This window comes from Pipistrellus kuhlii, unplaced genomic scaffold (genome assembly GCF_014108245.1).
Source record: "Pipistrellus kuhlii isolate mPipKuh1 unplaced genomic scaffold, mPipKuh1.p scaffold_m20_p_39, whole genome shotgun sequence".
Classification (NCBI taxonomy): Eukaryota; Metazoa; Chordata; class Mammalia; order Chiroptera; family Vespertilionidae; genus Pipistrellus; species Pipistrellus kuhlii.
The window spans coordinates 1,394,160-1,415,150 of NW_023425539.1; the positions used below are offsets into that span (position 1 = coordinate 1,394,160).

At 51.3% G+C, this 20,991-nt stretch overlaps 2 protein-coding genes and 1 long non-coding RNA gene across 12 annotated transcripts in view; 2 read left to right on the forward strand and 1 right to left on the reverse strand.

Annotated features, from left to right (window-relative positions):
- The window catches only part of PRPF8 (pre-mRNA processing factor 8), a 46,683-nt gene extending 45,582 nt beyond the window's left edge, over positions 1–1,101 (forward strand). The window contains exon 45 of the transcript XR_004982766.2: positions 1,088–1,101. The gene's annotated coding sequence lies outside the window, so the exon portion shown is untranslated. The remainder of the gene's footprint in view (positions 1–1,087) is intronic.
- LOC118702587 lies at positions 101–2,502 on the reverse strand. Its single transcript, XR_004982767.2, has 2 exons — positions 2,072–2,502; positions 101–501 (listed from the first exon to the last, which is right to left on the reverse strand). It is a non-coding gene; the product is annotated as an uncharacterized LOC118702587 (long non-coding RNA).
- A 259-nt stretch (positions 2,503–2,761) lies between these two features.
- Positions 2,762–20,991, forward strand: part of SLC43A2 (solute carrier family 43 member 2) — a 43,401-nt gene continuing 25,171 nt past the window's right edge. For 6 of the 10 annotated variants that reach the window (XM_045571018.1, XM_045571021.1, XM_045571019.1 and 3 more), the window contains exons 1-5: positions 2,762–2,891; positions 3,771–3,977; positions 18,132–18,357; positions 19,374–19,429; positions 20,545–20,621. In XM_045571018.1, the coding sequence (XP_045426974.1) occupies positions 3,818–3,977; positions 18,132–18,357; positions 19,374–19,429; positions 20,545–20,621 (519 nt within the window). In that variant the 5' untranslated portion in view covers positions 2,762–2,891; positions 3,771–3,817. Of the gene's footprint in view, positions 2,892–3,323; positions 3,403–3,770; positions 3,978–18,131; positions 18,358–19,373; positions 19,430–20,544; positions 20,622–20,991 lie in introns of those variants that run through there. The other 4 variants (XM_036408641.2, XM_045571020.1, XM_036408643.2 and 1 more) reach the window with 2 other exon arrangements.

The window sequence follows — 20,991 nt, forward strand, 5'->3', positions numbered from 1 at the left end:
CAGGTCAAAGCTTTATTTTTCTTTCTTTCATAGAATCACTTTTATTGAGAACTATAGTTTTAGGAAAGGTTAAAGCTTTGATCAGATAAAGTATTTTTAGTTTTGCTTTTTAATCATGAAAATTGTATAATTAAAATCTGATTTTCTATGATTATTCTAAGATTGAACTCCTTTTCAAATCTTCATTTGTATTTTTCCTATAGATTATCTGGTTATTTTCTTTCCCCAATTTCATTTGAGGTATTCATCTTTTTCTCAGGGATTTATATATCTCAAAGATATTAAAGATATACGACAAAATTAGTGAGCAAAGACAATGGACAGTATTGGGGGAGCAGTCAAGGAAGGCTTTCTGTAGGAGCTGTCCAAAAAGGGACTCTGAGGTCCAGCATGTGATTGGAGTATCTCGGACCAGGTAGGTCAACCAGCCTCCCTGGGGAGAGAGAGACTGGTGGGAGGAAGGAGCCTGTGTAGGTCAGGTTGGAGAACTTGAACTTTATCCTGCAAGACAAATGGTAGAGTTTCTGACTGATTTTAGCAGAGATCAGATTTACCAAGGTCAGATTTTTTTAAAAAAAATATATATATCTATTTTACTGATTCAGAGAGGAAGGGAGAGGGAGAGAGAAACATCTTATATAAATAATAAAAGCCTAATGTGGGAATTGTCCCCTCAGGCAGTCATTCAACTGGGAGTTTGACTGCCCACTATGACATGCACTGACCACTAGGGGTGGTGCAGAACATGGTGGGCATTGGTGACATGGCGCTGGCCATAGTGGAGGCACTGCCAGGCCCGATGGGCCCTGATGAGTGACGGGATGGTGGAGAAGGGGAGCAGGCGGTGCCACGCCAAGGTGGGTGTGAGTGGCCCTGATCACCCCACCGATCACCCCACAGATGGCCACCAGTGGTGGCGGTGGGGGGCAGGGCCAGGCACTGAGGGAGAAAGGGCAAATGGCAATATTAAAATATTTCTTCTAATTATTTTCCTTTCAATGTGCACAAATCCGTGTACCGGGCCACTAGTCAGTGATGAGAATCATTAATTTGCTGCCTTCCTGCACACCCCACACTGAGGATCGAGCCTGTAACCTGAACCATGACCTCCTAGTTCATAGGTCGATGCTCAACCACTGAGCCGTGTCGGTGGGGCCCAAGGTCAGATTTACATTTCATATAGCTCACTGGGATGGGGTGGGGTGGAGAGATGGGTTTCAGGGGCTGTGATTGGACGCTGGGTGAAGCAGTTGGGAGTCCTAGGAACTCAGATAAGCAAATTAGGAAATATGACTGCATTGGCAGGCAGGGGTGGGGTGGAGAGGGAAAATAACAGCAGGTGTTGAAACGGTGGATCATAGTCTCTAAGTTCGGTGGCTAGCGGGGCCATGAGCTGAGAAAAAAATTGGAGGAACTGTTTTGGAGAAAGTAAATTATTTTAGAGAGGTTTGAAACAGTTTAGAAACGCGTATGGAACAGCTGCCTGGGGACGGCCCTCAAGTAGGTGGCTCTAGGAGGGAAGGACTGACGTTTGTCAAGGGGTAGTCGCAATCTCATAAGTGGATGAAAAGTGCTGCAGCCTGGATAACAGGACAGGCAAGGAGCAAGGATCCCCCAAGCCTACAGCGGCAGGATGGTCTGAAGGAGGGTGCCAGCGGCGGCTTCCCAGCGGCAGGGGGCGCTCTCGGACCGGGCGACGTGGAACAGAAGGCTCCAGGGGCTCCCGCAGCCCTGGGATGAGCCAGCTCCCACAGCCTGCCTGCCTGCCTGGGAGACCGAGCCGAATCATCGGGAAGCCCAGGGGTCCTCTAAGGTCAGGCTAGTGTCTCTGGTCGGAGAGACCAAGATGGGCAGCAGGAATTCCGGCGCCTGGGCTTCATCGCCCTGCCATGGCAGCTCTGGGCAGGTCCAGCTCGCCTAGCAGACCGGGAGCTGGAGCCCTCCCGGCTCCGCACCTTCTCCCGGAGGCTGATTTGTCCCCGCAGCTCGGCGCTGCCCTGAAGAGGGGCCCTGAGGAAGGCACACGGGAAAGGGGTGGAGGTGGAGCAGACAGTGGGCATTGGACAGTCACCTTGGGCGCGGTTCCTGAGGGGCCAAAGGGAGTGGGTCGGAGTCTGGATGGGGCAACAGGGGAGACACCGTGCCAGGGGACAGACAAGCCCCAAACGCCCACCTGGGGGTCCCCGAGGGACCGGGCAGATGGCACCCAGGAGCGGGGTCGGTGAATCAGGAGAAGAGGAAGAGGCACACTGGATCATGGGGCCCGAAGATCCGGAATGGGTAAACATAGGCTGAATGGGGGGGACACTGGGGACAGGAGGAACCAGAATGGGTTGCGCTGGGAGGCGGCCGTGCGGGCGGCGGCCATGGAGCGACCCACCGGGAGCCGAAGCATCGAAGCCTGGTGCCCAGGGCAGAGTTCGGGAAGTTGGGGGGCCCTAAAGCGGGCCGGAGAGCGGAGTGCAGAAGCGGAGCTGGGTGTGAAGCGAGGGGGCCGGCAGTGATGCTGGGGAGATCTGGGGACCTAGGTAGGCCGAGCCCGAGACTCCACCCAGGGCAAGGTTTCGGGGCGGGGCTTCGGAGGGGCGCCAGGGCAATGTCTCAGGGGTGCCCAGCCCAGCTGGGGCTCCCGTTTAAGGTGCAGAGCAGAGGCTCGGCCCACGGCTCCCCAGAGCGCCCCCGGTCCTCCTGTTTGTCTCCGAGTCCGGCCGGAACCGGCTTCTGCTTGCGGCCGGGCGGGCGGCGCCTACTGATTGGCCGCCGCCTGTTTCCAGCCCGCTCAGCCAATCAGCGCGCGGCAGTGTTTTCGTCCCGGGGTCCTAATAAAAGGGCTGCAATAAAAGGGGACAGAAAAGGCGCCGGCGGGCCCGACACACGATCGCAGGAGCCGGGTGAGCTGGACCCTGGGAATCGGGCCTCGCGGGGAGGGTGCTGGGGGCAGAAGGCTTGCTGGTAGGGCGGGGTGGTTAGGGAGAAGATGTGTGAAAATATGAGAGGGAAGAGATTGGATGGCTGAGGAGCTGACAGAAGACATGACGAATTTAGGAGGGGCAAGGAAACGGAGGGACGGAGATCCGCTCCCGTCGGAACGGGCCGGCTGCAGGGGACACACACAGCTCAGGGTGGGGGGTCGCGCAGGTGGCCCGCGCCGCCGGTTTGAACCGGCTTCGCTTCTCCCATGCGGGGCTCGCGTGGCCGCAGCGCCTAGCGACCTAGACCCCGGCCAATGGCGCGGCGGTTCCTGTGCCGCCGGCCAATCAGCGAGCCGGGGGGCGGGCCCGCAGGAGCTAGATGCGCTGATCTTGTGGTTGCCAGAACCGGCTCTGGGGAAGGGTCTTCGCTGCGGGCGGGCGCGCGCGCAGGCAGGCGGCTGTCAAGGTCCGAGGGAGTGGCCGCCCTCAGGTGCGCCCCGGCCCAGGTGTCTGGATCGCAGGCTGCCGCCCCCGCAGACACCCGAGCGATGCCAGTCATGCCGGGAGCCAGGACTCACTGCATGTCCCCGGGTTTGCGTTAGTCCCTTCCTGCTGGCATACCTCAGTTTACCTAGGAGGGAGCTGGGGGAGAAGTCTCCCTGCCCGGCCGGAGCGGCTCTCCCACCTCCGAGGGCCCGCGGTGGGGAGCCCAGGTCCGGGCCAGACGGGGCTCCCCTTGGCTGCGCGCACCTGCGGCCGGGGCCGCGGAGGGGTGGCCAGCCCCGCGCTGCCGCAGCGGCCGAGCTCGGCCTCCCCGACCGGCCGGGACCGGGCGCTGACGCCGAGGTGTGTGCGCAGGTGGCTGCGGAGCCGGAGCCGGAGCCGGGCCCCCTCGCCGCCGCGTCATGGCGCCCACCCTGGCCACTGCCCACCGGCGCCGCTGGTGGATGGCCTGCACGGCGGTGGTGGAAAACCTCCTCTTCTCGGCAGTCCTCCTGGGCTGGGGCTCGCTACTCATCATGCTCAAGTCCGAGGGCTTCTACTCCTACCTGTGTACCGAGCCAGGTGAGACGGCGCCCCGGGCTCGGGCGGTCAGGCGGTCGGGCGGTCGGGCGGTCGGGGAGGCTCCTGGAGTGGGAGCTGTTGGAGCGGGCGCGATGGCGGGGCAGACCTGGCCAGCAGCACCACCTTGCTGCGCAGCGCCTCCCAGGCAGCAAAAGGCCCATTTATTGGATCTTCAGCCAGCTCCCCTGGGTGCATAGCATTGTCCCCGTTTTATGGATGAAAACACTGAGGCTCCGACAGATGGTCTGACCTGCCGGAGGCCACACACACAGCGAGGGGCCGGAATGGAATCAGAACCTGAGTCCAGGGTGTTCTTCCCACACCTGGGGACGTTGCAGGCACCTCTCCTCCCGGGGCCTGGCACGTCACTGGCCTTGCATGAAGCATGTTTCTTGCTGGCTGTAGAAAAGGGAACTCCGGACTCAGTGGCCAGGGTGTAACAAGAGAGAGAGGAAGTGGCTTGGCCTTCATCCGGTGGAAGATTGATCTAGAATTTAGGGTGTTTTTTGTTTGTTTTTTAGTCAGATTGTTATGAGTCTTTTAAGGGCTTGTCAGACACCATTTCTTGTCTGTTTTTGCTGCTTTATGGTTTTCCAGCGGACATGTCCTTTCACAAGCTGTGAGAACATTGCATCACAGCGGTCTTCTGCGCCCAAGGGGGTGGGGGTGGGGGGCGGCGGCCCAGGGTGTTTATAAAAATGCCTCTAGGTCTGTCCTTTCCCTTTGCCACATCCTTGGTGTTGCCCGATGCAGGCTGAGGTTGCAGGTCTACAAGAAATCAAACCCCCATTCCTACCTTCATACTCCCCAGCCCTGTTGGAAGGTCCTCACTGCTGATGTCAGTAGGTCCAGCCCGACAGTGGACTCCGGTGACTCCAATGTCTACCCTCCTACCACTTCCTGGACAACCTCGATCGGAGGCATTCTCCTCTGCCCTCTTGCTGTCTCCAGCAGTTCAACCTAATTGAAGTAATGCCTCTCCCCGAGTCCCTTTAGACCCAGGTAGCCCAAGCTGGACCCCCTGAGCACACCACCGGCATGCTTTGTCTTCCTAGAGCTCTTACTTTGAGGGAAGGAAAAGTTTTGAACCAGTTCCGGTAACTCCATGTAGAGTCCTCCCCGCCTTTCTTCCCTGCTCTTCCCAGGATTTTCCTGGGTGTTCCAGTTTCTAGGGAGCGGAGCTGGAGCGGTGTAGGGCAGGAGAAAGGGAGTGTGTGTGCCCGCGGGGGGAGGAGATAGGAACAGGCTAGTGGCAGGGCAGAGCGTGGATCATTTAGAACCTTCAGCCTTTAGCCACTCGGAAATGTTTCCTGATGGCCTAAGGGTTCCTGGCAGAACTTTCCCCATGTCAGCAAGAAACCTTGGAGATGGGAAAGTCACTCAGACCTTGCTCCTTACACAAGCTTTCTCTTCTGTCCAAGAAGTGTGAGATTAATGACTCTGGAAGGAACAGGTTGGAGTGTTTGGCTCCTCCTCTCCCTCCCTCTCTCCTCCCTTTTAGATCGTGACCCTTCCTGCTTGCCTCCCTGGGCGCGCTCAGGCTGCACAGAAAGTTTAAGAAATAGGAGAAAACGTCATCATCCACAGATGAAGCTTTTATCATCTTGTTCACACTGGAGGACTGATATATTAAAATTATTTTTTTATTATTTATTTATTTAATTTTTACCCACTTGGTATTAGAAGGTCAGCTTCTAGGGTTCTTCTGAGGTTGTCCGCTGATTTAATTTATTTTATGGTGTTGGCAGCACTGGGGCTGGTCACTTCACTCCTGCCTCAGCCTTGGCTACTTCCTTCAAGTGGGAGGAGTCCTAGAGCTGGTGCCAGCCGAGTGCTGAGTTAGTATTTAAGGCTTGACTGCCCCCCCCCCCCCACCTCGAACCCCAAGTGAAGGTGAAGGTGAAGGGTCAGGATGTGGGTTGAACATCAACTTCTTATCCCATGCCTGTGCTCCCGCTTCTGAATCTGGTTTCTCTGACTCGGGCAAACGCACTGACTCAGCATCCTCAGCGGGCAGGCCTGCTGATTGCACACAGCTTATCTCTCTGGCCTCTCTGTTCCCGGCTTCGGGAGTCCGAGCAGCCGGTGCCTTCCAGGCAGGAATCCCGGTGCCACGCCTGCCTGGGAGTGCCTGCAGGCTTTAGAGACAAGGTTTCTGCTGAGGCCTAACATTTTCAAACTTGGAGGATGGCTGCATTGCAGAGGAGCCCTTAAGCCACTTTATTGAATTGGACTTGCGAAAGGGGGGACCAGCCTGCAGCTGATTGAGATGCAAATCTGCCAGCTTTTTGTTGCTGTGAGGACTGATGCTTTGGTTTGTCCTCCAAAGGAACTTTGCCTGAACCTGTTGAAAGGTTCTCAGAGCTCTTGCTTGGGACCCGAGCCAGAATCTGGCCGCAGACACAGCGCTGGTTCCAGCGTGGTGAGGTGGGAGAAGGGAAGAAAGAGCCCCTTTCTCTGTTGCTGTTTCTGCCCTGCCTGCTGGACAGGCGGGATTAATGACAGGGCCCCGGGCTAGGCACTTAGGCTCTGCCTCCCCAGTCCAGGCCTCCTGGTGTGGGCAGGAGGCCGACTGGGTTCCCAGCCCAGCACTCATGGGGCTTTCCCAGTGCCGTGTCCTTTTGGCCTCTGGGCGGCCACTGAAACCACCCACGTCTGACCTCTCTCCGTTTTCTCTGTCTCTCGGTGGCCCGCTTTGGCAGGGGCAGCTTAGGGGCCGGTGCTTCCTGTAGATGTTTCATCTCTTCTTTCATCTGACCTGTAAAATAAGGAAACATTCTTTTTTTTTTTTTTTTTTTTTTAATATATTTTATTGATTTTGTACAGAGAGGAAGGGAGAGAGATAGAGAGTTAGAAACATCGATGAGAGAGAGTCATCGATCAGCTGCCTCTTGCACACCCCCTACTGGGGATATGCCTGCAACCAAGGTACATGGCCTTGACCGGAATCGAACCCGGGACCTTTCAGTCCCCAAGCCGACGCTCTATCCATTGAGCCAAACCGGTCCCGGCAGGAAACATTCTTTTAAAAACGTTTTTATTGGAAAAGGAAAAAAAATAACAAAAAATGTTTTTATGTGGAAGGAAGAGGGATAGAGAGATAGAAACATTGATGAGAGAGGAACATCATCGATTGGCTTCTTTCTGCAGAAACCCCTATTGGGAATTGAACCCTCAACCCGGGCATGTGCCCTGACAAGGAATCGAATTGGCAACCTCTTGGTTCCTGGGTCGATGCTCAGCTACTGAGCCACCCGATCCAGGCCAGTAACATTGTTAAGGTGCTGCTCTGGAATGCAGAGCAGTCCTGGCCCTCAGGGTATCTGCAACCTGCCAGCATCAAACAAGTCACCACGCACAGACTATATAGTTCCAAGGTGGGGGGGGGGGGTCTGTTCTCCAGCCGACAGCAAGGTGCTCGGACAAAGAGTGACAGTGGAGGTCCGAGTCAGCTTGGGTAGAAGAACCTCTTTGATGTTTAGGCAGAAGTGTGGAGGCTGCTGAAACTGGTTTGGTCTGTGGACTGGGGGGTCCTGGGTTCGATTCCGGTCAAGGACATGTACCTTGGTTGCAGGCACATCCCCAGTGGGGAGTGTGCAGGAGGCAGCTGGTCAATGTTTCTTTCTCACTGATGTTTCTAGCTCTCTATCCCTCTCTCTTCCTCTCTGTAGAAAATCAATTATATATATATATATATATATATTGTGTGTATATATATATATACATACATACATATATATATATATATATATATATATATATATATACACACACACACACACACACATATATGGAAGTGAGGAGGCTGAGAAGGGTTGAGCCAGGAGAGAAGGGAGTCTGCATGCTGGAGAAGAGGAGAGGAAGGACTGAGACTGGGGGTCAGGGAAGCTGCTGGGAGGCTGGTCTTACTCTCAAGGCAAGAAGTAGTGAGGGAAGCAGAGGAGGAGGATCCGTCTTACCTCTTAGAGTGTGAGGACTTGCCACCTGCTGGGTGGGGCAGGGTGGGGTGGGGTGGGGCTGTGAAGGTGAGAGACTTGGCCTCTGCCTGAGGTCACAGTGCAGCCCAGCCATGGACACCAAGGCAGAGCCAGGTCTGTGCTCTTGGTCTCTGCAGTCACTCCACCTGTGGTGTGCGGGGAGAGCCATACCCTTCGCTGAAACAGCAGGAAGCTCGCCCTCGGGGTTCTGAGAGGGCAGAGGGGCTGCCATCACCAGGCCTGGTCCCCATCAGGCTGGGCTGAGGCTGCAGATGTGGACAGGAGACATCTTCTGTGGCTTCCAGAGCCCCCCCTGATTTGAATACATACAAAATTGAATGTATTGGGGTGACATTGGTTAATAAAATTACATAGGTTTCAGATGTACAGTTCTATAACACATCATCTGTATATTGCATTGTGTTCACCACCCAAGTCCAATCTCCTTTCATCACCATTTACCCCCTTCACCCTCTTCTACCTCCCCCACCCCCTTTCCCTCTGGTAATCACCATGCTGTTGTCTGTGTCTGTGAGGGTTTTTTTTTCCTTCTTAATCCCTTCATCTTTTTCACCAGCCTCCAACCCCTTTCTCTCTGACAGTGTCAGTCCATTCTCTGAATCTGTTTTGTTTGTTTGTTTTGTTCATTAGATTCCACAAATAAGTGAAATCATATGGCACTTGTCTTTCTCTGACTGGCTTATTTCTCTCAGCATAATACTCTCCATGGTCCATCCATGCTGTTGCAAAGGGTAAAATTTTCTTCCTTCCTTCTTTCTTTCCCCCCCTCTTTATTGATTAAGTTATTACATGTGTTCTTATCTCCCTAGTGCTACCCCCACCAACCCCCCGATTTCTTTCTCTTTTTTTATGGCTGAATAACTTCATTGTATAAATGTACCGCCGCCTTTTTTATCCACTTGAGCTGCTTGCAAATATTGGCTATTGTTAATACTACTGCAGCCCTGGTCAGTTTGCTCAGTGGATAGAGAGTCAGCCTGCCGACTGAAGGGTCTCGGGTTTGATTCTGGTTAAAGGCACATGCCTGGGTTGTGGATACAATCCCCAGTGTAGGGTATGCAGGAGGCAGCCAATCAGTGATTCTCTTTCATTATTGATGTTTCCATCTCTCTTTCTCCCTCTCTGAAATCAATAAAAATATATTTTAAAAAATAAAACTGCAATGAACTTAAGAGTGTTTATATTCTTTCAAATTATTGTTTTGAGTGTTTTCAGATATATTCTCAGAAGTGGAATCACTGAGTCGTAAGGCAATTCCATTTTGTTGTTGTTATTAATCCTCATCCAAAGATATTTTTCCATTGATTTTTAGAGAGAGAGGAAGGGAGGAGGAGATACACAGAGAGAGAAATATCCATTGGTTGCCTCCTGCATGCCCCATGACCAGGACCAGGGATTAAGCCTGCAACTGACACACATGTCTTTGATCAGACTCAAACCCATGACCCTTCAGTCTGCAGGCGGACACTCTATCCATTGAGCCAAACCAGCTAGGGCAGGCAGTTCCATTTTTTATTTTTTTAGGTAACCCCATACTGCTTTCCACAGTGGCTGCACCAGTCTGTATTCCCACCAACAGTGCATGAGGGTTCCCTTTTCTCCACATCCTTGTCAACAGCTCTGAAAGGTGTGAGGTGATATCTTAATGTGGCTTTAATTCACATCTCTGGTAATTAATGATGTTGAGCATCTTTTTATATGTCTCTTGGCCGTCTGTATGTCCTCTTTGGAGAAGTGTCTATTCAGGTCCTTTGCCCATTTATTAATTGGGTTGTTTGTGTGTTTTGGTGTTGAGTTGTATAAGTTCTTTTTTTTTTTTTTTATTGATTTTAGAAAGAGAAAGGGAGAGGGGGAGAGAGAGTAGCATAAATGTGAGAGAGAAACATCACTTGGCTGCCTCCCACACACTCCCAGACCAGGGATTGAGCCTGCAATCTGGACACGCACCCTGACTGCCAATCAAACCTGTGCCTTTTGGTGCATGGGATGATACTCAACCCACTGAGCCACCCCAGCAGGGTAAGTTTTATAAGTCTTTATAAATTTTGGATATTAACCCCTTATCAGATGTATCAGTGGTGAATATGTTCTCCTATTCAGTGGGTTGTCTTTTAATTTCATTGATGGTTTTCTTTGCAGTGCAAAAACTTTTTAGTTTGATATAGTCCCATTTGTTTATTTCCCTTGCCCTAGGAAAAATATCGCTACTAGAAATGTCTGAGATTTTGCTGCCTATGTTTTCTTCTAGGGTTTTTATGGTTTCAAGTCTTACATTTAAGTCTTTAATCCATTTTCTGAAAAGATGTTTTTATTGATTGAGAGAGAGAGAGAGAGAAAAGCATCGATCAGCTGCCTCCTGTATGCTCGCTACTGTGGATTGAATCTGAAACCAGGGTACGTGTCCTGACCAGGAATCGAACCAGTGACCTCTTGGTGCATGGGGCAAAGCTCAGTCCACTGAATCATACCAACGGGCAGGTCTTGGATACATTTTGAGTATATTCTTGTGTATGGTGTAAGAAGGTGGTCCATTTTGATTTTTGCACATATCTGTTCAATTTTCCCAGCACCATTTATTGAATAGACTATCTTTACCCCATTGTATGTTCTTGCCTCCTTTGTCAAATATCAATTGACCATAAAGGCCTGGGCTTTCTATTCTATCCACTTGCCTGTTTTTATGCCAGCGCCATGCTGTTTTAATTACTATGGCCTTGTAATGTGATTTGATATCAGGTATCAGGTATCATAATTCTTCCAACTTTGTTCTTTCTCAAGATTGCTATGGCTATTTGGGGTCTTTTGTGATTCCATGTGAATATTTGTTCTAGTTCTGTGAAATACACCATTGGTATCTTGATATGAATTGCATTGAATCTATAGGTTGCTTTGGGTAGCATGGACATTTTAATGATGTTAATTCTTCTTATCCATGTACACAGTATATGCTTCCACATATTTGTATCTTCTTCAGTTCTTCAGTGTCTCATAATTTTCTTTCTTCTATTCACTTTGGACGGACCCTGGCGCCCCCCCCCCCCCCCCCCCCCGTTCCTTTAAGTGTAAAAGTAGATTGTTTATTTGAGATTTTTCTTGTTTCTTGAGGGAGGCCAGTTATGCTATGAATTTCCCTCTTAGGACGGCTTTTGCTGTGTCATAAATTTTAAATTGTTGTGTTCTCATTTTTATTTGTTTCAAGGTAATTTTTTCTTCCTTGATCTCATAGTTAACTCATTCATTGTCTAGTAACATGTTATTTAGCTCCCATGTCTTGTGTTATTTTCAGTTTTTTTTCTTATGATTGATTTCTAGTTTCATACCATTATGGTCAGAGAAGATGCTTAATATGATTTCAATCTTCTTAAATTTATTGAGACTTTTTTTCTGCCCTAACCTGTTGTCAATCCTAGAAAATGTTCCATGTGCACTTGAAACGAATGTATATTCTGCTGCTTTGGGATGAAATGCTTTGAAGATACCAATTAAATCCGTCTGATCTAGTATATCATTTAAGGCCCCTGTTTCCTTGTTGATTTTCTATCTGGAAAGATCTATCCATTGATGTCAATGGGTGTTAAAATCCCCTACTATGCCCCAGCTGGGTGGCTCAGTTGGTTGGGACATTGTTTGTATTGTTTGTACACTAAAAAGGTTGTGGGTTTGATTCCTGGTCAAGGCACATAACTAGATTCAGGTCCAATCCCCTGTAGGACACATTTAGGAGGCAATTGATATCTCTCTCTCTCTCTCTCTCTCTCTCTCTCTCTCTCTCTCTCTCTCTCTCTCTCTCTCTCTCTCTCTCTTTCTTTCTCTCTTTCTCTCATCAACAAATATATCCTTGGTTGAAGATTTTAAAAATCCCCTACTATGACTGTATTACTGTCTCCCTTTATGTCCATCAAGATTTGCTTTATATATTTAGGTGCTCCTATGTTGGGTGCATAAATGTTTATAAGGGAAAATAAATAAATAAATAAATAAATAAATAAATGTTTATAAGGGTTATATCCTCTTAGTGGATTATTCCCTTTGTCGTTGTTTAGGGTCCTTAGCCTTTGGTGTGTTTTTCTTTTGTTTGTTTGTTTGTTTGTTTTTTGTGTGTGTTTTTTTAAAATATATTTTATTGATTTTCCACAGAGAGGAAGGGAGAGGGATAGAGAGCTAGAAACGTCAATGAGAGAGAAACATCGACCAGCTGCCTCCTGCACACCCCCTGCTGGGGATGTGACCGCAACCAATGTACATGCCCTTGACGGGAATCGAACCCAGGACCTTTGAGTCCGCAGATCAATGCTCTATCCACTGAGCCAATCCGGTTTTGGCCTTAGCCTTTGTTTTAAAGTCTATTTTGTCAGATATAAGTATTGCTGTCCCAGCTTTTTCTTTTCACATCCATTTGCATGAAATACCTTTTTCCATTTTTTTTACTTTTAGTCTGTGTGTGCCTTGCAGACAGCATATATATGGGTTTTGTTTTCTTATCCATTCAGCTACCCTATACCTATTATTATTATTATCATTATTATTATTACTTTAATCCTCACCTGAGAATATTTTCCCATTGATTTTTATTTATTTATTATTTTTTAATATATTTTATTGATTTTCCACAGAGAGGAAGGGAGAGGGATAGAGAGCTAGAAACGTCGATGAGAGAGAGACATCAACCAGCCGCCTCCTGCACACCCCCCACCGGGGATGTGCCCACAACCAATGTACATGCCCTTGACCGGAATCGAACCTGGGACCCCTCAGTCCGCAGATTGACGCTCTATCCACTGAGCCAAACCGGTTTCGGCTCCCTTTGATTTTTAGAGGAAGTGGAAGAGAGAGGGAAAGTCAGAGAGAAATATCAATGTGAGGAAAAAAACACATTGATTGGTTGCCTCCTGTATGCACCCTGACCAGGAGCCTGCAACCAAAGTATGTGCTCTTGTCTAGAATCAAACCCAGGACTTGGTCCACAGACCGATGCTCTGTCCACTGATCCAAACCAGCTAGGCTAGTCTATGTCTTTTGATTGGAGCACTTAAGCATTTATATTAAAGGTGATTATTGATAGGTATGTATTTATTGCCTTTTAACTGTGTTCCTCTGTTGTTGTTTTTCTTCTTAAAGAAGACCCTCTGACATTTCTTACAGTATTTCTTGGTACATTTTCCTAAGCAGTCCTATACCTGTTAGCAAACTTCTTTAGCTTTTTTTTGTCTGGGATCTTTATTTCTCCTTTAATTTTAAATGATGGCCTTGCTGAGAAAATAGTCTTGATTGTAGGTCCTTGCTTTTTATCACACCAATCCCTTCTGAGGTATGAAATGGTCTCCTATACCCAAAGACCAGTGATTGATAGCTTTTCACATTTATTGCTATGTATTTTGGACTTTTTAAAAAAGTAGCAATGGAGCCCTGGTTGGTTTGGCTCAGTGGACAGAGCATGGGCCTGTGGACTGGGAGGTCCCAGGTTCGATTCTGGTCAAGGGCACATGTCTGGATTGTGGGCTCAATCTCCAGTGGGGGGGAGTATGCAGGAGGCAGCCAATCAATGATTCTCTCTCTTATCATTGTTGTTTCTATCTCTCCCTCTTCCTTCCTCTATTAAATCAATAAAAACATTTTTTTTAAAAAATAGCAAAGGATAAGAAAGTCTAAAGGCTGGTGACCACAGCCTTATGATGTGTCACAGAGAGGAGCTGTGCTCTGAACCCTCCCCACCAACCCTGCCCTCCTCCTTCCTATTTCATGACCTAATTTTTCTCCCCCATATCCGCTGCTCACCCCTCCTGGTTTCTTGGTGTCCTGTTTAGGTCCTGTCCAGCGTGGGTTGGCTTTCAGGGACCTTGTGGCAGGGCCTTGGGGACAGTCCCATTCTCATCAGGTGATTCAGGTCCACCTGGTATAGCCCCAACACAGTGACAGCCTTGTGCTCTCAGCATTTCCTCAGAACTGCCTCTAACCCAGGTCTTGTAGCATCAGCACAACCTGGAGATTAAAAGCAGGAGCTTTGGACTCTGAGAGCCTGGATTTAAGTCCAGTTTCCCCGGGTATTGGCGGTGAGACCTTGGGCAAGCCACCGAACCTGTTCTGAAATCCCTGGGATGTGGGGTGGGGTGGGAGGGTGCTCAGTGACACAGGGACGAATAGCATTGAACACAGCAGCCAGCACACACGGGCGCTCTGTGACCACAGCGAAGGGTTGGCCCTGGCCTACCCAGCAGGGCCCTCTGACTGTCTGTGTCCTGCCCCTTGTTTGCTCTGTGTCTGAGGCTGACCTCTTACCTACATCCCCCTGCTGCACTGGAGATGCTGCTTCCTGTTGCCGGATAGACTAAGGCTTTGAGAAAGACAGGAGGTCCTGGGGCAGGGACCACCAGCAGGGTGGCCCAGGGAGGGGGTACTTTGTTAGCAGCAAGTCAGAGGAGGGCTGCTCAGGAATGTAGAGGGGTTGTTGCAGCCCAGCCCGGGGCCCTTTGCTCCCTTATGCATCATCTGGCCAGCTATTCTGGAGGCTCCCACTCCCTTCATTTCCCTGGGTTGGGGGGAGCCCCCTCTCTGACCCAGAGATGTCAGAGAAGCCCGAGTGGGGTCACAGCACCCTCCTTTCTCCCCGGCTTACTCCCTAAAGATTGTGTATGTGAGTCTTCGGTAAGTGAAGCCCAGCAGCACAGCCGTTGTTCTCTCTCCCCTGCCCCTGGGTGTCCTCCCGAGCAGTCCTACGCCTGTTCTCAGCACACTCTGGCCACACCCGTCCTGTGTTCTTGGTTCACCTTCCCCAGCTGGGCTGGACCAGCCCGCTCTGGCCTCCCACTGCAGTCATCTGTTTACTAAACAGGTGCAGGGGAGGCGCAGAGCAGGCTGGGCTGGTGAGGGCCGAGCTGTAGGCTGGGACAAGAGGGGCACCCCGGGGCCCTGACACTTTCTGGGTGCTTATCTGATTTGTGTTTCTCCTGGCCCACAATGGTCCGGGTGGGAGAGGAGCCAAGGAAGAGGAGCAGCCTGGGTGTGAGTGTGTGTTTGGGCACCTGCTGCGTCTGTGTTGATTCGTGTGGGAAGTTGTAGTGCCAACAAAGCTTCTGGACTACAGGCTGGTTTAGTCCCTCTAGGGTGCGGGGCACGCTCATGTTGCTCCATAGGCAGACCAGGGGCCACTCACTCACCTCCACCCGCTCCTGGCTCATCTCTTCTGGACATCACTGCCCGGAGGCGGGAGGGCTGAGGGCCAGGCGGCCTTTGGCAGGGACTGGTTTAAGGAGAGAAGGGCTGGCAGCCCAAAGTAAGGTCCCTGCTTCTGAAGGTAGTGGCTCTAGAGTGAAAGATGGAGGGACAGAGACCCTTCCTTCTTCTCTGACCTGTCTCCTCATTAGCCCTCTGGCTGGTTACAGGGGTGACCAGATCTCCAAACAATTCAGGTGCTTGCACCCATCTCCAGTTATAGCAAATAGGGAGACTGCGTTGGGTATTGTGCCTTGGGATTTTCTCTTCTCTCTGATGGTGAGAGCGGTCCTGCATGTAAGGTCCCCTGCGGCTCCTCCCTGGGGAGCCCTGTGGATAGGACACCCCGGTGCCTCCCTCAGAGCGAGTGCTGTCTCGTTTTTGCTGGTGTCCGTCCAGGCCGGGCTCCCTGCAGCACTGAGTGCAGCAGTGGGCTCTCGGCCCCCCGTGGCCACAGCCAGTCTCACAGGCCAGCAATCCCGGGCCCTCCCCACCCATCCACTTGTCACACCTGTCCTGTTTGCTCACAGCTGCACGCCAACCTGGAAGTGGCTGTCGTCCCATTTCACCTCCAGTTTCTGTGGCTGCTGGCAGAGCTGACACCTGAAGCCAGTGCCAACCTGTGGAGCACTCTGCCTTCCCAGAAGCCGCCCCGCAGTGGGCGAGCGGCTCCGGCCGCCGGCTGTCAGTGTGTGTGATGGTGCTGAGAGGGTCCAGTGGGCTCAGGTGACCCTGGCTGGCTGTTTTGGTTGCCAATGTGGTGGGGCCTCTTCTGGACAGCAGTGGGCTGAGTGGGGTGGTTGTTTTCTTTGAAATATTTTAAAAATTGATTTCAGAGAGGAAGGGAGAGAGAAACATGAATGATGATGAAGAATCATAGATTAGCTGCCTCTTGCACGGCTCCCACTGGGGATCGAGCCCACAGCCCGAGCATGTGCCCTGACTGGGAATCGAACCATGACCTCCTGGTTCATAGGTCAACACTCAACCACTGAGCCACACCTGCTCGACTGGCTGGTTAGGTTTTGTTTCTGTAGCTTCAGGAGGTTAACATTGTAGCTTTAATCCCTTTAAATCCCCTCTATCTTCAGTTTGTATCTACTTATCCTGTTTGCTTTTTTTTTCTTGATCCCTTTGGCCCTGTGATCAGAGTCCATTGTTTGCGTTAATTCAGGAAACAATTGCTCTGTAAAGGACCTGCGTAAGGTGCTGGGGACTCAGGTGACCAGAAGGCAGTCCCTGCCCTCCGGGTCCCCCAGCCCGTGGGAGACTAGACACACATTCACGCCACCACACACACAGTCATGAAAGGCCGCCGTGAGTTACGGTGCCAGGCTCTGCTGCTAGTTGGGCGCGCGCGCATGCCCACACACACACACACACACACCCACACCCCGCCGTCCTTTGCCTCCAATAATAGTAATTACAGTAACTTTCGGCTATTACTTACTGAGCACTTTCTATGCTTGTGTGAGCTCTAGAATGTTACCTGGATTTTCCTGTCTTCACTAAAACCCTAGGAGGTAGATGCTGATTGTTATTATAGATGACGCTCATTCTAAGTTAAAAAAAAAACTAGGTAAGAGTAAGCCGAAGTCATTTCTTCAAGGTCATGCCAGTAGGAAGTAGAGAAACCAACGTGGGAACCCAGCACCTCACCCTCGATCCGCGTGCCCCCAGGTTAGAGGTTGGCACGTGGCATGATTCACCCCAAGTGCATCCTTTTCCGTGACCTTGGGGCAGCCCTGAGAGGCCTGGGCAGGCCTCTGCAGACCTCAGCTTTACAGCCCTGGCGCCGGAGGCCACAATCTGGAGGCCCGCGGTTCTCCGGAGAGAGGCGTTTCCCTGTCTCTCCCAGGGTTACCTCGAATCTAATCAGAGGCCGTTCCTCTTGCTGCAGGATTAGTCAGCATCTCCTAACGAGCAGCCCCGGCCAGTCCGTTCCGGGCCTGCCCCCACCCTCCCGCCTTCAGCTGCCGCAGCACTTTTCCTTCCTATTCCTGCTGTCTTGCTGCCGGTGGACTTGGGAGCCGGCCATGAAGGGCCAGGATTGCAGTGCAGGTGTGGCCTCGGACAGCACATGCGGTGACTCTGGGGAGGAAAATTAGAAAGTCAAAAGTCTCAACAAGCGAAAGCAAATAAATTGGGACTATTTTTAAAAATCCTTTCCCAAGGTGTTCTGCACTGCAGTGTGTGTGGTGGCTGATAGCATGAGCATGTGAGGGGAGGCGGTAGCATAGGGGCTGCATGTCTGAGAAGTCCACTGGACTTAGCAGGAAAGGGGCCCACTGCTCCAGACTGACCGGGACACGCCGCCGCGCTGCGGTGGGACCGGCAGCGTGCCCTTCCCACGTGGCCCAGGGTTGGCCCCTCTGTAGCTGCTGAGAAGGCTCTAGCCCACCTGGGGCCCCGCTGCCAAGGCTGGGGCCTGAGGTCACTCCAGAACGGGAATCCCAACCTGGGGCTCATGGGTGCTTCAAGGGACACACGGAGCCCCTGAAATTGTGGGGAAGACTTTGTGCATTTTCTGAGTCATGGGAGCATAGCTTTCTTCACTGGATCCACCGAAGGATCTGTGTCCCCTCCAAAGTTAAGAACCTCTGCGTTATCATCCAGGGGGGCTTGGGCCAGATCAGGGGTCCTCAAACTTTTTAAAGTGGGGGCCAGATCACGGTCCCTCAGAGAGCTGGAGGGCCGGACTATATGAACTACTAATTCCTACTGTAACACCTCGGCTGAGCTCACTGCCCAAAAAACCTGGCGGGCCGGATCAGACTCCTCTGCGGGCCGCAGTTTGAAGACGCCTGGGCCAGATGGACATCCAGGCCTGCTGTGCGGTAGCCCAAGCCTCAGGAGGCCCAGAGGCCACCCTGCCCTTCCCCATGGAGGGACTTTGTGCACCTGCCCCTCCGATCTTCGGGAATCCCTGCCGTGAGCCTGTGACCAGGTTCCTCTCTCTCCACACACACAGAGAACGTCACCAACGGCACGGCGGCTGAGTCAGGGCAGGAGGAAGAGGTGAGCTGGATGAACGGTTGGCTCAGCTGCAAGGCCCAAGATGAGATGCTAAACTTAGCCTTCACCGTGGGCTCCTTCCTGCTCAGTGCCATCACTCTGCCCCTGGGCATCGTCATGGACAAGTACGGCCCCAGGAAGCTCAGGCTGCTAGGCAGGTACGTGTGTGGGGCCCTGGACTGTTCCCCAGGGCAAGATCCTGGTACCTGCTGTCAGCGACACTGGAGCTCCCTAAATGCCCACCCAGGTTTCTACCCCTTCTGCCACCAAATCAGTGGCTACTCTGATCCTTGTCAGGTGCCAGCATTGCATACAAAAGGCCCAGGCCCCTGGCCTGCCTGGGAAGGTCTGGAGTTCTTGTCATTAAGAACACTGGCTTCCACACTCTATGACCTTCTCCCTCTATCAGAAAAAAAGATTTTGCAAAATTACTTCTAATATAAGCACATGGAGTTATCAGTGATATATACATATGCCATTCTTAGCTTTTTATGTGCTTTGTGGCACATATACAAACATATAAATTAAGATGGCTGAGATTAAAAGTTGTAAAATAGAAGTCCTAGTATTTTCCCTACCATGGGCGCCTGTGTGGATCATCAGGGTACCCTCTGGGGGGTGTCCCTGGTCTGTAAAGTTCCAGGGTGCTGGACTCAGGGTCAGTCATCCCCCTCAGGCCACGGTCCCCCCTAGCCAGTACCCTTCCAATGGCCATCTCGAAGGGCGTGGCTTGCAGTGAGTGAGCCCTGTGATCACAGAGGGCGGAACAGTTTCATTCCCTTTCTGAGGGGCATTCAGGACCTGCCACTCACCTCGCCTGTGCCCAGCATGTTCTGTCCATCCCCTGGCACAACCCACTCTCACTTCAGAGCCTGCGCCCCCTCCGGTCGGGACGGGAAGGGGCAGTGCAGTGTGGTGTTTGCCAGATGTGGCTTCCAGGCTTGAATTCCTGCTTGCGCACTTACTAGTTGGAGACTTTAGAGAAATCACTTCTTTTTTTCCCCCTCTCATCAGTAAAATGGGGCCAGTTATGCTCCTTAGAATTGTTAAGTTAAATAAAATATGGTATATAAAATTTCCTGAAATATCTAATACATAGTAAATACTCCCAAATAATAACAGTATTAACAGTAATAATAAGAAGAAATAATGTATTATTTCTGCTTGTTTTCAGTGCCTGCTTTGCTGTCTCCTGCTTGCTGATTGCATATGGAGCAAGTAACCCAAATTGTGAGGACACTTTTCCTCCACCTTTTGTCAGGGGCTGGGGAGGGAGAGTGCCGAATGCTCTAGGACGCTGTGCCAGGCCTGGTGCTCGCTGCTCAAGTTAAAGGGGATGCTTGTTAGGCCTTTACCCGGCTGCTTATCTCAAATGGGTGCTGGGTAAAAGAACAGCCGCCCCAGACTGTGGTCTGAGGGAAGGTCCCAGGGTGTGCGACACTCCCATCTCCTCACTGAGCCAGGCCAGTCTGCGATGGCCTCATTGATCCAACCTGAGAGGCAGGTTCCAAGAACTAGGCCAGCTGCAGCGGTGTGTGCACAGTTGTCAGCTGTGACCCCGTGAGCTCAGAAGCCACCGGCTCCCCAACCCTGTTCAGGTAAAGCTGTTGCTTCCAGGACGATTAGAACAAACACCAAAATAAGACTTGAATTTCACCATCTATTGATTTGGGGGCACCTGTAGTTTTGGTTTTGGTTAAGCTGCTTCTCACTTGCTGCTCAGGTTAATGGAGAACAGAGGATGGGGAGGCACCTTTAAAAAAAATATATATATATATTAATATATATATATATATATATATATATATATATATATATATTTATTTTTATTTTTTTTTTACAAAGAGGGAGAGAGAGGGATAGAGACTTAGAAACATCGATGAGAGAATCTGGATCAGCTGCCTCCTGCACACCTGGGGATGTGCCCACAACCAAGGTACATGCCCTTGATCGGAATCGAACCCAGGACCTTTCAGTCTGCAGGCCAACACTCTATCAGCCAAACTGGTTAGGGCAAGGGCACCTTTTTTAAAATTTTATTTTCATTGATTTCAGAGAGGAAGGAAAAGAGAGAGAGAGAGAGAGAGAGAGAGAGAGAGAGAGAGAGAGAGAGAGAAGTCATTGATTGGCTGCCTCCTGCATGCCCCACACTCGGGATTGAGCCCACAACCCGGGCTTGTGCCCTTGACCGGACTTGAACTCTGGACCCTTCAGTCTGCAGGCCGATGCTCTATCCACTGAGCCAAACCAGCGAGGGCGGGAGGCACCTTTTGTAAGAGCCCAAGCCCTGGCCTCCCTGAAGCTCAGCCGTGGTGCCCTGATCCTGTGCCTTTGTGTTCCGACAGCTCTCTCTGTGCTCATCTTCATCTCCCTGTCTCTGAACGGCTTTGGCGGGATGTGCATGACGTTCACCTCATTAACAGTAAGTAGCCATTTCTTTAGGACCTCAGTTCCGTCCCCGCAGTGTGAATTTGAGGCAGCTTTTGTCGGCTTCAGTTTCTTTGTCTTCCATTCACCTGCCTGTGCCTGGACCTCCCAGCACGAGAGGGCTGCTGGAGAGCGGAGCCAGCCAGCGAGGCCTCCCCAGTGGGAGGCGCGGGCCTGCAGCACAGCAGAGCCTGGCTCTCGGCGCGGGCCCATCCCCTGCCTGCTGGCCTTGGCTGAGGCGCTGAGGAAGCCGGCTTGCTAGCCATGTGTCCAGGGAAGACGGGAGCAGGGAGGGAAAAAGCTACCGCCCACTTTCTTTCTCTTATTTTCCATGACAGTCCTGGCTGACAGGGCAACCTAAAAAC